The 16,724-nt window shown below is 37.0% G+C and overlaps 1 protein-coding gene across 1 annotated transcript in view; it reads right to left on the reverse strand.

Annotated features, from left to right (window-relative positions):
* LOC148950295 (uncharacterized) overlaps nt 1-16,724 on the reverse strand; it is a 50,236-nt gene that overhangs the window by 3,934 nt on the left and 29,578 nt on the right. The window contains exons 5-6 of the mRNA XM_089091541.1: nt 3,371-4,823; nt 836-946 (exon numbers count right to left, since the gene is read on the reverse strand). Coding sequence (XP_088947667.1) covers nt 836-946; nt 3,371-4,823 — 1,564 coding nt within the window. The remainder of the gene's footprint in view (nt 1-835; nt 947-3,370; nt 4,824-16,724) is intronic.

A 16,724-nucleotide genomic window follows, 5' to 3' on the forward strand; every position in this document is an offset into this window, starting at 1 on the left:
AGAATCCATATATAAAAGCCTGTCGCGTGCCGGGGCCCATACATATATATATATATATATATATATATATATATATATATATATATATATGTATACACACATATATATATATATATATATATATATATACATGGGCTGAAGGTGTGATAGCCCTTCTCTAAAAAAAGTTTAATTTTTGGTCGTATTAAGTTGTTGTACCCTTTCCTTTTATTTCCAAAGCTAAGCTTTAAATTAATCAGTGTTTAGTATTCTGGTATCTGCACCAGTAAATAAAAGTTTTATCTGTTCATAAAAGGAATACATACGAATTTTCTAATTCCCATTACCTTTCTCTCTTAGCCGTTATCTTGTTACAGTCCTACAGGGAGATCAAAACATATTTATCATAGAGGTTATTGTTTGATATACAGCCGTTCAAGCAACTACCTGAAGTTATCCTTGGACATTTCCCATGAAAGGAATCAAAATTATTTTCCTTAAAGCTATCAATCAGAATTATCTGACCCAAAGATTATCCAATCAGGACCCAGTCAGAATTATCTGACCCAGAGGAAATCAAAATTATCTGACCCAACCAGAAGTGAGTACCAAAGGATCTGTAAAGCTCTTGCGTGTTTGGTTGGACAACGATATAAGGTTTAATTCTCCTTTATCTAAAATGACCTCTATTGATCTTAAACGACTTGTTCCTCTGGATTTTTGTAAGTCTGCTTTATTTTTGTTCTACTATTTTTTTTAAATAGACATGCTCATTTTACCCTAAAGCTATTGTAATGACTAAACACATTCTATTAGCTACTAGCTGTATAGGAAATATAAGAGAAGAAACCAATACCTTTTGTCAAATGTACCGACGCTATATGCTTTGTCAAATATTGATGACCAGCGAACCATCCTCTGCAATAAGGGCACTTGACTTTCCGACAAGCATGGGGAACAAATTTTCCTGGAATTTAGTAAGCTTTAAAATCAAATTTTGGTTATAGAATAGTCAGAAAAAATATATAGATAAACAAAGTGTTATTGTGAAGACTCTTTTTCAATAGCTTGGGATCAAGAAAACAGTTGACCTTTAGTATTGAAAATGTCAACAAATCCTAAGCACCGCCAGTTTGAAACTTAAAAGCTTTATAGCTCTACTAGGGAGTATTGAAAACGCCAACAAATCCTAAGCACTGACAGCTTGAAACTTAAAGGCTTTATAGCTCTGCTAGGGAGTATTGAAAATGTCAACAAATCCTAAGCACTGACAGTTTGATACTTAAAGGCTTTATAGCTCTGCTAGGGAGTATTAAAAATGTCCACAAATCCTAAGCACTGACAGTTCGAAACTTAAAGGCTTTATAGCTATGCTATGGAATATTGAAAATGTGAACAAATATGAAGCACTGACAGTTCGAAACTTAAAGGCTTTATAGCTCTGCTAGGGAGTATTGAAAATGTCAACAAATCCTAAGCACAGACAGTTTGAAACTTAAAGAGAAGAAAAAATGCCCTTTAGGTGTTACTAGGAAAAATAAAAACAAACTGTAATCTAAAATCTTCATGGATTTCCACTTTTCAATAATATTCTAAACACACTTTTTTCTAATTTGAATAAAAATAACGTTATTAGACAGTAGATAATTTTTTCAGTTCTTAAATGACAACTGACTCTTTTTCAAAAGAATTCGTGATTCTAAGAGCCAGTACACAAGTACTCGCTTATACCGTTTAATTTTTTTTCTAATTTATATTAATTAGATTATCGAACAGCTAGAAAGGAAAGGAAATTTCAATTTTTTTATGGTTACATTTTTGCTTTTGTCTCGCACTCTGCATTTATTAGCTCTGAAAACTCATCGTAGTGCCAAGCCACCTGGGGATCACCCAGCTACGCACACTATTTGTTCTCCCCACTCTGCTCAGAGCTATACTCTGTAATCCGTCCTATGAAATTCCTACTTAATTTGAATCTCTTTTATAGCCTTTTCCAGCACCATCGAATGTCATGGTGATTGTGCAATTTTTGCGCCATAGCATACACCATTCATAACATACAAGCGAACCATATTAAGTTTTCTGTTACTTTTACAAAAATAACTTTTTTGAAATGCATTCTGCGCCTTGGTTATTCAACTTTTTATATCCATAAAGCCAAAGCTCTGGCAAGTATTTGTCCTCCACACCACCCTATTAACAGCCTCTCCCATGGCCGCCTTCCAGTAAAATTGTAGGTCTTTTTTTTGCTATCTTGTCCACGCTGAATCAAGTTCTAAATTTCTTTTTACGTCTTTAAATTCCCCTTCTCTTTTCAAAAAAAAAAAAAAATGGCAGAGGAAAAGAGGAATCTGCCGATTCTTTTTTCAATATGGTAGACGCAATCTTAACCTTTTAATGTGCATATTTTACATTAAATATACTTTTTTTGTGCATTTATGCAAGTTTCAACACATAAATCACTTGTATAAACCACAATCATTTCAAGGAGATGCTGAGAGTTTTAAATACACCAGCTAGAAATGTTGATATCATCCGAAAACATAAACCGAAGGGGATAATCCGTATACTATGCTTTAGTTTAATCCAATCCCTATTTTCCATTGTAAATTCAACATTAATTACTGAATAATTCAATAATTGCATTTCCACTTTAAATGCAATTTAAAGCTTTCTTTTTAATCATTAACTGGGATTCATTTTCCAAAAAATAATGGTATTAGAATACAAGCTAGTGTTAGCCCTTACGAATCACGTCGTGACGCTAACGTTAAGTTGTCCGTAAATGGTTGGTCCCCGTGATTTTTTACCGTTATTTTCATGCATAATTGCGTCAAAGGTAAGTCTGCCTTTTTGCTAGGCTTGCCTCACACATGTTAATAAGATAAGAAAAAACTCGAAAAGAAGAAAAACCAGGATATTTACAGCCTGTGGCGATGCAAATATTTTATCGGAAACCTCTGCACGACCGTCTTAAGTGCAAAAATAACCCCCCCCCCCCCAAACAAACAAACCATAAGTAAATAAAAAAACAAACAAAAAAACCATAAGTAAATAAAAACCAAACCGTAAAAAGCGCCACTAAAATAAAAATAAAACCCTTTCCAAGGAAAGGTGAAAGGCTTGAGTAACTATATTTCATGTCTAAGCTAGAACACTTTAGCTACCAATTTAGGATGGACAAAATACATAAATGAAGACACACAAGATCATGGATAAATTATAAGGTCGTGGGCTACCTCAAACAATACTCCGTTTTACTGTAGCTTGCATAGTTCATAAAATCCGAATGTACCAGCCACCATTTTTTTCTTTATTTCAACATTAAAGAATTTCCTAATGACATGGATCTATGAATCTCGAGAAAAGAAATTAAATAGCATATACAAACCTGGAAGCTTCTTATCACAAAATTTACAGTATGACACATTGAATCTGTAAGATTCAGAGAGAAGTTCTTTGAGCTCTTCCACAGTGTGCGTTATCATATGGTCAAACAGCTGAACATTTGTTGGCAGTAAGGCAGTACAAATATCACAGGTCTTCTTCCTGGGGTTCTTGAAAACATGTTTCCTCAAATTTTCTAGTAATTGTTTGGGTAAGCTTTGCACTATCAAATTCTGCACTGAATCTGTAGGGCCCGATATAACTTGATTTGAAGCATCTGTGCTTTGATTATCTCTGCTTTTGAAACCGTGATCGATATCAATATGCATACGCATTTCACTGCGGGAATGAAATTCCTCACCACAAAATGCGCACTCAAAATCGCCACTTTCATCATGGTCATTTTCTATATGTCGAGACATGTCTTCACCTGTATCAAACTGAATGTCACATATTGAACACGATATTGGTTCTGCTGATTTTTCTACTTGTACAACAGGCAATGGCTCACACAGGACATTATATCCGGCACGATCAGGTTCATAATTTTGAGGAAAATCGTCAGTTTCATCATGACTACTTCCAAGATGAAGAGCCAAATCTTCACTTGTGGCAAAGTGTATGTCACAAATTGAGCACTGATTCGATTCAACTGACCTTTCTACTTCAACGACGGGCATCGGTTGGGGCAATACATAATACCCAACACGACCCGAAACATCACGTTCGTAAGTTCTCTTTGGAGGAATGGGTCTTAAAGGTGATGACCCTTTCTTTGAACCATCAATTCGATGTTTTATTTTAAAATGTTGAGTCAATGACTCTTTGCATGTCAGAATATCATGGCATAATTTACACCGATAATAGTTCTTCTTCTTTATTTGTGGGACCCAACGGCAATCATGGGTGTCAAAGTTCAGCTGGCTTGAAAACTCCATTGAGCATTCATCACAGTGCCACAAGCAGTCAACACTATGGACTGCCACCATATGGGACCGAAGAATGTCCACAGACCGAAATTTCATAGGGCAACGATCACAAGGGTGATAACGTTGAATTGCTTTAGCCCCAGAACAACGTCCTTCGGTAACATGCTCAACAAGAAAGCGAAAAGTAGAGCACTGCTTCTGACAATGCTCACACATGAACATATAAACTACTTTTATGTTATGAGCTTTATACATGTGCAAAGCATAGCCGTTCATATGAGCATACTGGGTTTTGCAAATATCACACGTAAATTCGTGTTTTACATCACCATATGTTTCGGGATGAAGTGTGATTATGCACGTGTGATTTTCAGGAGGAGAAAACGGATCTCGGTCTTTTGCACTCATCACGACAACCGCTTCGTTCTCAGGTACATCAGGAGCCTGTGCCTCAAACACTTGTAGTGGTTCAGATGCCGAGTGTACTGTTTCTGTTGCAATATCAAAATTATCTTGAATCTCTTCTTCCTGCAAGCCAGTAACATAATTAGTGTATTCATTAAAAATTCTTAGCCAACATCGGTTATGCAGCATAACATAAACGAAGTCTAAAAAGCAGTAAAAAAAATATAAAGAACTAAGCTAATATTTGAAACTCATATGATTAATAACCCTCCACTTTTCATGTCCAGTTGCGCTAGAAAACAAGAGTGTGGAATAACCAATCAATTATCAATTTAAGGTGAATGTCGCTAAATTCATTGCAATGTTAATTTTCCTATGCTACGAAAAGAGATCTTGCTCCCTGACCCGGCATACCAGCACAATGAAATTTTGCACAAGTGATCTTTGGACAAGGATCTAAAATTTGGCCTGTTTTTATTCTGATTTAATTCCTAAGAAATAGAAAAAAAAATCTAATGTGACACCTGGTAGCTTTTTAAAAAAAAGGTCTGGAGCCTAAGAAATGGAAAATTTGAGGTAAACGAAATTACTATAAATTCAAAAAAAAAATTTGAAATTAAGTGGCCTGATTGAAAATTCTAGATTCTTTTAATTTATTCGTTCACGATTATGTTTGTTTTTTTACATTTTGGACTCTTGCACGGCATGGATAAAAGCGAAAAAGTCGAAAGTAACTTCAAATTGTAGCTTTTTTTTATTTAGTTTATTCCAAACTTTTCAGCTTTCTAGTCCAATTCATTAATTATATATATATATTTATAAATAAAATTAAATTTTTACTCTGTTTCTCCTGTCTTACACAACCCCACTTTACACCCCGTGAATGGAAACATACCTCAGGCTAGGACGGGTAATGCTTGCGTTTAACTGTCAACTTGTCTTTAATTGGAGTTTGTCAGCTAAGAGAACTACATAAAAATGACCAGAAGAAAAAAGATGAACAAAGGATGGCTTAATCTAAAACCAATGCGGTAAGTACATAAATTATAAAACTATCAACACAGTTGTTTTGAAAAAGTATCTTGAAGGAGGGGGCCCGGGGCTCATGACAGATTTGGAGACCAATTTGGCAGAAGCAACGAAATACATTAAAAATCGAAGATTATATCCAAATATCGTATATGGAATAAGAAAGATCGTGTAAAAGCGATAAAAGACAAAGACATACACGTCGTAAGTGGACTGGGGGGGGGGGGGGTGGAGGTCTTTAATCGATTTTGATGGTTAGAAAACTGATTTAAAAGACTACCATTACTGTATTAAAAGAGATTGATTATGGAGTCTGAAAAAGTTAGCACCTGGCAGACTGACACCCCCAAAAAAGGCGCTAAGTTTGAATTGTGGAGGGTACCAAAAAGGGGGGTGGTCTAAACTTTATAGAATCTGAGTCAGGAGGCCCCCCCCCAAAAAAATACAAAATTTATCATCCTATTTTATAGAGTATGTCAAAATAGCAAAGCTTCGTCGAATCTCAGTATTTTTCATAGTTGAAAAACCCAGTAACTATGTTTTGAGGATAAAACCACCCCCCACAGCCCCTGGGGGAAAAGTTTGCAAGTAAATAAATTTGTCCATTACTTACCAATAGTATTTCTTATTGGGAAGTATACAGACATTTTTCGGGGAGGAGGGGAATTGTCTACGGGGATGACAAATGCGGTCAGTGCATAAATTATAAAACTATCAACACAGTTTTTTTATAGTTTGAACAAGATCTTGAAGGAGGGGGCCCGGAGCTCATGACAGATTTGGAGACCAATTTGGCAGAAGCAACGAAATACAATCGAAAATATTGTATCCAAATATCGTATATGGAATAAGAAAGATCGTGTAAAAGCGATAATAGACAAAGGCATACACGTCGTAAGTGAACTGGGGGGGGGGGGTGGAGGAAATTTATCATCCTATTTTATAGAGTATGTAAAAATTACAAAGCTTCGTCGAATCTCAGTATTTTTCATAGTTGAAAAACCCAGTAACTATGTTTTGAGGATAAAACCACCCCCCACAGCCCCTGGGGGAAAAGTTTGCAAGTAAATAAATTTGCCCATAACTTACCAATAGTATTTCTTATTGGGAAGTATACAGACATTTTTCGGGGAGGAGGGGAATTTTCTACGGGGATGACAAATGCGGTAAGTACATAAATTATAAAACTATCAACAGAGTTTTTTCATAGTTTGAAAAAGATCTTGAAGGAGGGGGCCCGGGGCTCATGACAGATTTGGAGACCAATTTGGCAGAAGCAACGAAATACATTAAAAATCGAAAAGATTATATCCAAATACCGTATATGGAATAAGAAAGATCGTGTAAAAGCGATAATAGACAAAGGCATACACGTCGTAAGTGAACTGGGGGGGGGGGGTGGAGGAAATTTATCATCCTATTTTATAGAGTATGTCAAAATGACAAAGCTTCGTCGAATCTCAGTATTTTTCATAGTTGAAAAACCCAGTAACTATGTTTTGAGGATAAAACCACCCCCCACAGCCCCTGGGGGAAAAGTTTGCAAGTAAATAAATTTGCCCATAACTTACCAATAGTATTTCTTATTGGGAAGTATACAGACATTTTTCGGGGAGGAGGGGAATTTTCTACGGGGATGAAAAATGCGGTAAGTACATAAATTATAAAATTATCAACACAGTTTTTTCATAGTTTGAACAAGATCTTGAAGGAGGGGGCCCGGAGCTCATGACAGATTTGGAGACCAATTTGGCAGAAGCAACGAAATACAATCGAAAAGATTATATCCAAATATCGTATATGGAATAAGAAAGATCGTGTAAAAGCGATAATAGACAAAGGCATACACGTCGAAAGTGAACTGAGGGGGGGGGGTGGAGGTCTTTAATCTATTTTGCTGGTTAGCAAACTCTGAATTGAATTACTACCATTACTAAATTAAATGAGATGGATTAAGTAGTCTTAAAAAGTAGGAGCCGGGCCAGACTGACACCACAAAGAAGGCGATAAATTTGAACTGTGGAGGGTACCAAAAAGGGAGGTGGTCTAAAATTTATAGACTCTGAGAGTCAGGAGGCCCTCCCCCCCCAAAAAAATGCAAAATTTATCATCCTATTTTATAGGGTAGGTCAAAATAGCAAAGCTTCGTCGAATCTCAGTACTTTTCATAGTTGAAAAACCCAATAACTATGTTTTTGAGGATAACACCACCCCCCACAGCCCCTGGGGGAAAAGTTTGCAAGTAAACGAATGTATCCATTATTTACCAATAGTATTTCTTATTGAGAAGTAGACAGACATTTTTGGGGGAGGAGGGGACTTTTCTACGGGGATGACAAATGTGGTAAGTACATAAATTATGAAACTATCAACACAGTTTTTTCATAGTTTGAAAAAGATCTTGAAGGAGGGGGCCCGGAGCTCATGACAGATTTGGAGACCAATTTGGCAGAAGCAACGAAATATATTAAAAATCTAAAAGATTGTATCCAAATACCGTATATGGAATAATAAAGATCTTGTAAAAGCGATAATAGACAAATGCATACACGTCGTACGTGAACTGGGGGGGGGGAGGTCTTTAATCTATTTTGCTGGTTAGCAAACTCTGAAATGAATTACAACCATTACTAAATTAAATTAGATGGATTAAGTAGTCTGAAAAAGTAAGAGAATGGGCAGACTGACACCACAAAGAAGGCGCTAAGTTTGAACTTTGGAGGGCACCAAAAAGGGGGATGGTCTAAAATTTATAGAATCTGAGAGTCAGGAGGCCCCCCCCCCCAAAAAATGCAAAATTTATCATCCTATTTTATAGGGTATGTCAAAATAGCAAAGCTTCGTCGAATCTCAGTATTTTTCATAGTTGAAAAACCCAGTAACTATGTTTTTGAGGATAACACCACCCCCCACAGCCCCTGGGGGAAAAGTTTGCAAGTAAATAAATTTGTCCATTATTTACCAATAGTATTTCTTATTGGGAAGTAGACAGACATTTTTCGGGGAGGAGGGGAATTTTCTACGGGGATGACAAATGCGGTAAGTACATAAATTATAAAACTATCAACACAGTTTTTTCATAGTTTGAAAAAGATCTTGAAGGAGGGGGCCCGGGGCTCATGACAGATTTGGAGACCAATTTGGCAGAGGCAACGAAATGCATTAAAAATCGAAAAGATTATATCCAAATACCGTATATGGAATAAGAAAGATCGTGTAAAAGCGATAATAGACAAATGCATACACGTCGTAAGTGAACTGGGGGGGGGGGGGGGAGGTCTTTAATCTATTATGCTGGTTAGCAAACTCTGAAATGAATTACTACAATTACTAAATTAAATTAGATGGATTAAGTAGTCTGAAAAAGTAAGAGAATGGGCAGACTGACACCACAAAGAAGGCGCTAAGTTTGAACTTTGGAGGGTACCAAAAAGGGGGATGGTCTAAAATTTATAGAATCTGAGTCAGGAGGCCCTCCCCCCCCAAAAAAAAATGCAAAATTTATCATCCTATTTTATAGGGTATGTCAAAATAGCAAAGCTTCGTCGAATCTCAGTATTTTTCATAGTTGAAAAACCCAGTAACTATGTTTTTGAGGATAACACCACCCCCCACAGCCCCTGGGGGAAAAGTTTGCAAGTAAATAAATTTGTCCATTATTTACCAATATTGTTTCTTATTGGGAAGTAGACAGACATTTTTCGGGGAGGAGGGGAATTTTCTACGGGGATGAAATTTCCAAGACAAATTTTGTACTGGGAGAATTTGGTCTCCAGAGAGAACTTTCTGCGGGAGCACCTTCCTACTAGGGGGTGGGGTGTTTTCGAAATAATTTTCCACAGAGGATATTTTTCGGTGTAATTTTGAAAACAATCGGAAATGAAAGTCTTTTTCAAACGAAAGTGGACTAAGAAAATTTTTTCAGTCGGAATCGTTAGCAAGAAGTTTTGCGGGGGTAATTTCCAGCTAGAGCGGAATTATCTGAAGGGAATTTTCCTGGTGGGGGGTATTTTATGTGGAAAAGAACTATAGCGAGCGGGAGGTCCCGTGCGGGGAAGTAATTTCCCATGGAGAGTGAAGCGGTATGCCCCGACATAATTTAAAAAAGAACACACATTAAATTAAAAAAAAAACGGTTCTTCAACTGAAAGAGAGGAACATCTTCAAAACTTAAGGCCAATCTCCTTCCCAACGTACCAATGGTATTTTTCCATAAAAGGAAAAATCGACAGAACTGGGAAACGGGGGCGAATTCATGGATGAAAAATTTACTGTGGCTTCCTTAGACACTTATCCAAAAAATGGCTGTTGCAACTTTTACATTTTTATTCTCTGAAATCTTTGAAATAGTGTCCGCTATTTGTTTCTTTTTTATTTTAATTTACGGACTAGGAATTTATTTTGGTCTGATCTGAGTAAAAAATGCCTCAGAAAGAAGTAGAAAGCAACAGGATGTTGTAAAAAACATTGCCAAAAAAAAAGGTACTGCAAAGCTCTAGTTTGCTGAAGAAGACCAGCGGAAACATACTCAGTGTCCTTGATAATCCTAAATTTTTCGGGTCTTTGTTTTCTGCTATAAACTCATTGAGAAAGATCCTGGCGCTATAGTAAACGAAAATCGAATTTACTTAATTTTCAAAAAAGTAAAAATAAAAATTAATTTTTAATACTAACTCAAGAATAGTAACATAGGAATAGGAAATTCCTATAATAGGAAAGCACCAAAATTGGTGGACTTATACTTTAAAACCTGCTCTTTAATTTATTATTACTCTATTATTTATTATTTATTATTATTATACTATATTTATTATTATTCGCAAGTTTGGTGCAACAGACATACTGGTGTCGTATGAAAAGCTACATTCTAAGCTGAAAGAAGAAGCTTACCTACGATTAGGTCCATTTCATCCACTAGTACGATTATTTTGATTTGCATTAGGTTTCTTTAGTTTTAGTTCTGTAGTAAGAAGTTTTGCTTTGTATGTGTTTTTCTCTTTCTGTTTTGTTACTCCACTTCTCGTTATTTAGTGGGTTAAAAATAAATTATTATTATTATTATTTGGTCCGAGGACATAGGCGAGATCTTTCCTCTGAGCACCGCTAGCGGCTCATGACGGTGTAAAAAATAGAAAACCTGTATTTTAGTAGAAAAGCACAGAGTTGGAATCATTCAGTGGGGTTTACAGACTCATTAATTCTGGAATAGCCCATTTGACTATTTTGAGCCACCATCTTGAGCCGGTGGCATAAAAAGCTTGCAACTTCAGTTTGTTCCTGTTATACAAGCAAATTGATAGTTTCTTTGTTAGAAAAAGAGCTTGCATCAGAAAGCACACTAAAATAGGCCTAGTGCCGCAGCTATTTTGAATTCAAGTTTGGTACTGGCAGCTCATATACACGTAGATGATATACACGTAAAATATACACGTAAAATTATGTTGACTGATGATTGAGTTTCATAATATGATTTTTTTTTTCAGGAAGAAAACACAAGGGAAGGACAACGGAAAAGGAACCAGTAAATCATGTTCGACTTCTTCAGTAACGGAAGACTCCAGAGGAGAAGAGAATCTGGCACCTCTAAGGTCATGTGGTGCAGAACCGTCCGCTAATGACATCGATATTTCAATAGTCCCAGATGTGAACTGCGTTGTAAACTTGCGTTATTTCCTTCACGAAATGACAGTAGTGATTATGCATAAGAATAAATGCAAGAACGGGCAGACTAAACTTAAAGTGAATACAGTGAAGAATGTTGGACTCAAAACGGAGTTGACCATTGAATGCCTTTCATGTTGCTGGAAAAAACGAATAAAAAGTGAGCCAGATTCCCCTATTACCACGGTAAAGGAATGACTAAGAAGCTTCGGTGCAAGCAAGTCGAGCACCGTAAATGAACGATATCAAAAGTTATGTGGTGACGTGAATTTGAAGGCTGTCTGAGGTGTAATGGGCACTGGCGGAGGATATGCTTCACTTAGCGAAATATTAGGCGTGATAGGAGTGAAAATTATGTCACCGGGAATGTTTATGCGCATTGAAAGGCGATTAGGCACCGCATGGATGAATGCCCTAACTGATATATTGATATAAATTGCACATGAATATTTGCAATTAGCAATACGTAAAGAATTAAACATGAACGAATCTTATTGGACAAAATTGGCTTGTGATGGTGGGTGGAAGAAACACAGTAAAGGCCACGACTACACTGCAAAAGACTGCGTGGCAGTGATCATCGACACCTATACACATAAATTGCTATATGTAGGCATAAAAGATAAGTATTGCTACATTTGCTACAGTTCAGAGAAGGCTAAAAAGAGTCCCAAGAACCACCTCTGGGGGACTCTAGCGTCTATTTCAAACTGAAGCAGAGTGTTTCATATGGATCTCTCATCCAGAAAGAAGAATGTGCAAAACACATAACAAAAAATTACACTTCGTACCTTCATAACTTGGCCAAGGGGAACAGGGGTTTGCATGCGAAACTCTTTATAACTGATGTCGTTCAGAAGGTTACTAACAACTTACGTGGCAGCTTAAAGAAAAACTCTGAGGACAGAGGGACTGCTGGGAATCTCAAACAACTATTACGTAGAGGTCCCGACCATGTGTTTGGAAATCACACACATTGTGACCCGGGCTGTGCCAAAAGAACTCAATTACCAGAAGGGAATTTGGTAGAGGAACGCTGGAACATTTTCCCGAAAAAAGTTATAGAAGACGTCAGAGCAGGTGTCGAGAATGTATGTCGTAAGGCGGATTTACTAAAGAATGACTCTACAACCAACCTAGCAGAGAATTACATGTCGGTTGCAGCAAAGTTCACAGGTGGAAAACAGATAAGTCGTTCAAAACGTTGGTCGTACCACGCAAGAATTTACGGAGCGAGCCTATCCTATTCATTAGGTCCTAAGTGGCATTTTATGACATGGAAAAAAATGTTTGGTTTTAGCCCTTCTAAGACGACAAAAGATTACTGCACAAAGACTGCCTAGCTCCGGGCCCGGTCGAGACTTAGTTTGAAGAGGCATTTCACTTCTATGGGAGGAAGGTATGAGGCGAAAAAGAAAAATAACGGAAGTTATTCTAATGGTGACCAAGACTACGGGTTGGATTGCAACAAGCCTGATATGACTACCGAAGAAATGGAGGTGGCAAAGGTTGCATATGTAGAACAAAACTTAAATCTGAATGAAACTGAGCATCATCAGCTTCATGAAAAGACAAAAGGTCAGTCAAGGAACGATAATTGGGTTTATGAGAGAACGAATCGCATTACAAGCACTTAGTTCCATAGAATCGCATCCCGAAAAAGCAGCACAAAAACCGCCCCGATTTTGAAAGCTATTCAGAATGGTGGGTGCGGTTTTCAATCTTTGGCTATGCTTAGAGGTCTACAATTGGAGCCTGTTGCTCTTGTGGTATACGAGAGCAAATTAGGCATGCCGATTGTAAAAGGGGAAGAAATGGGCCTTCTGATACACTCCAATTTTCAATATCTTGCCGCTGCTCTCGATGGCTGCTTGCTTGATGGCACACCAGTTGAAGTAAAAACTGTAAACAATATCCCCCAGGGGATGACAATCAGAGAAGCAGCTAATGAAAAAGGCTTAGTAAATAATTTTTTCTTTGTGCCTCTACATTCGGGATCGCAGTTGAAGAAAAAGCACAAGTATTATGGACACATACAAGGACAGCTCGAGATCACAAATCGAGACGAATGCCATTTAGTCGTATTCCACAACGAGCACGACTGGGAAGTGGTGGTTGTTCCGCGATCGAGGGAATACTGATCTAGGATATTGCCTAAGCTTGATCAGTTTTGGAATGAATATGTGCTACTAGAAATCCTATATTCAAGAATTTTAAGAAGAATGTCAATTAGAGAACCTTCATCAGTTCTAGCTACATTAAAAAGTAAGTAGCGGGCCTGCAGACCATCTTGGTTTAAACCATAAAGAGAACATGGAGCCAGTTCTTGAAAAAATGATACGCGTTCTGACAACGAAGAGGAAGAATATGGAAGCAGAACACTCTAGCTTTTCATATTTTTTGGACACGATTTAAATGGACTGGTCTGACGACGAAAGTGAATGACAAGTAACGACTTCGTTAACGCAACTGGTTTTTTGTGTTATATTATCATGTAGTCGAATTGGATTGGTTCTTGGAAGTATAAATATAACCAATATATAACGTTTGCTTAGTGCCTTTGTATAGGCTCTATATTTTTGTGTAGGCTCTATATTTTAGTTTGTGTTTTGATGTTTTTCTTATTGTATTTCATAATTTTTTCTATCTATTCAGTGGTTTTGCCGCTAAATAGCTTAGAAAAGTCGTAAAAAAACAATAATTATTATTGACTTTTGGCTGGAATAAGCAAATACGGGTGCTCTTGAACTCAAGGACCAAACACGTTTTTGGCAAATAGCGGGAGGACAGGGAAACGCATAGACATTTTTTCAGAGGTGGAAATTATTTTCATAATTGTTTTGAAAATTTGAATAAAGTCTTAAAAAATTGAAAAAATTCAGATTTAAAAGAGGCCCGAATCTCCACAAAACCTCCCCACCCCCACCCCCCTGCGTACGTGCCTGAAGAAGAGATGTAGGTTTCTACACTTCGCATAATCTTTTGCAAAAAAACAACAAGAAATGGAGTTCGAGGATAAAACAATATTTGGCAGTGACTGGATCCTCCCCCCATCCCCCACCCAAAAAAAACAATAATACTTCGGAAGCAAAACTCGGAAGCAAAATATAAGTCTATCGGGCCTGCAGACCGTCCAGGTTTGAAGCGTAAAGAGAACACGGAGCCTTTTTTTGAAAAAAATATGCGCGTTCTAACGAAAAAGTGTAATAATATGTAAGCATAACACTGGAGCTTTTCTTATTGTTTGGACATTAGTTAAATCGACTGGTCTGACGACGAAAGTGGCGAATTCGTAAACACGATTGGTTATTTCGTATTATATGGTCATGTAGTCGAATTGGATTCGTTCTTGGAAGTATAAATATAACCAATATATAACGTTTGCTTAGTACCTTTGTGTAGGCTCTATATTTTTGCGTAAACGAGGTTTGAGCCCCTGTTGCTGCAGAAATCGTTGATTCAATTTGCTCGATTTCTTTCGTGTTTTATTAGAACTTCTATTCTCACTATTTGGGTCTTCGTTTTATGTCAAAAACAACTGAGCTATGTCCACTTTCTCACCTGACAGTACCCCAATTGGCCACAATGGACTCGCCAAAATACCTACCCGGCGCAAAAATTGTGTCTTTAGCCCCTTAGAAAGACTCATCTGTAGCGAAGAAGCGTAGTCGAAGGGCGTTCAAACAGTCAGGAAGCATGTTAGACCTATCTTTGAGAAATTACAGTGATGCATATAAACTACGAAACGAGGTTAGATTGACTAGACCTGTCTGTAGAGACAAAGAATCCCTATTTCTGATTTCGTTTTCTGATGTCACTCTTTTTTACCCAAAATCACCCTTTTTTCGGGTTTCTTTCCTCTCTGGAGCCTCGGTTAGCTGGCAAGCCTGCTTATCCGGACTTCGAATAATCTAGAATTTCCTCCACTAGTCAATTATTCTTAGTCAAAGTTGTTCTCATAAGCGGTTTCACAAATTTGCACTTTTCTATTTCTAGATCTGCCATTTCGAAGAGAACAACTATTATCGTATCTCTAACCATCTCGGAGTATTGAGCGTCACATCCAGAAAAAAACCGTATGAAATCAGAGTATCGCTTCGCGACACAAATAAAATATCGTTATCATCCTCGGAGGAAAAAATCAGGGTACGGTCCGGGGCACTAGCTTCCCAATAAACTGAGGCGGGGCTATTGAAGGGATCACACAGTGAGTCATGAGTACAGAGCGCCCTTTCGAACTTAGACGATTACAAAATAAATCATTCTATTATTATCAGTATTTCTCTTCATTTCTGTATTTCTTCAGATTGTCTTCTGAATAGGAGTTCATGTTAAGCACTGACAATGCTTATTTCTGCAATTGTACTTCTTCTCGTAACTAAGACACTTCTCGCAGAACTTTTTGTTCCTACCTCGCTCTATTTTTTTACAGCCCAAAGGGTGAATTTACACGATTGACATCTGACGCACCACGCACGCATCTGATAATGCCAAAACATTAGTGAGCGTAGTGACGTACGAGGCGGGTGGCTTGTGACGCACTGGTCTAGAAGTCCACCCGCCGCGGGAAGGAGATTAACCTTAAAAACAGGTATAATGAGCCGACAGTAATTAAAATTTATATTCAATAAATTGAAATAAAATATTCCCATTTTCTTAATTTTTTTCATGCTTAATGAACACCTTATGTTTTTTATTAATTGATTCTCATTATAACTAGTTTTCATACAATATTACCCGGGGTTGCTACCCATTGCACTGACGTCCGATTTGCGGCAATTTCTGATGACAGTCAGAATTTAAATGATGTCCAAAGAACACGCCGTAAATCGATTCTGCACATAAATTAGCCATCCGTATCCTACCTAACAGTCATAACAAAGATCTTGGTGGATCCTTCCATACTAAACAAGCCCCATTTTCAGGATGATCTTTATTAGACCCTTTTATATTTTCTTCGAATTAATTCGCACACTACTAAAGTCTAGTCCACCGTTTTTTTTTGTTTTTTTTTTCATTTAATGGCTCATTAAAATTTCGGGAACCCACTACCGGTTCTAGCCTCTCTCTGGCGGAGAGACCACCTCCCCTGTCCCTCAAAGATTTCACGCAAAATTTTAACCAAATTTTCATTTATCAACAAAATTAGTTTAAATTCATTAATTAATCAATATACTTGTTTTTAATTTTTATTATTTTAACTTAATTATTATTATTCAATTATGTTTTAATAATTTATTATTACCTTAATTTAATTATTTTAAATTTGTAATTTATTTTATTAATTGATTAGTAATTTATTAATACTTTCATTTATTAACTATGCCCTCTACT

This window comes from Artemia sp. Qi Xiang Cuo, chromosome 7, assembly GCF_049724085.1.
Source record: "Artemia sp. Qi Xiang Cuo chromosome 7, ASM4972408v1, whole genome shotgun sequence".
NCBI lineage: Eukaryota > Metazoa > Arthropoda > Branchiopoda > Anostraca > Artemiidae > Artemia > Artemia sp. Qi Xiang Cuo.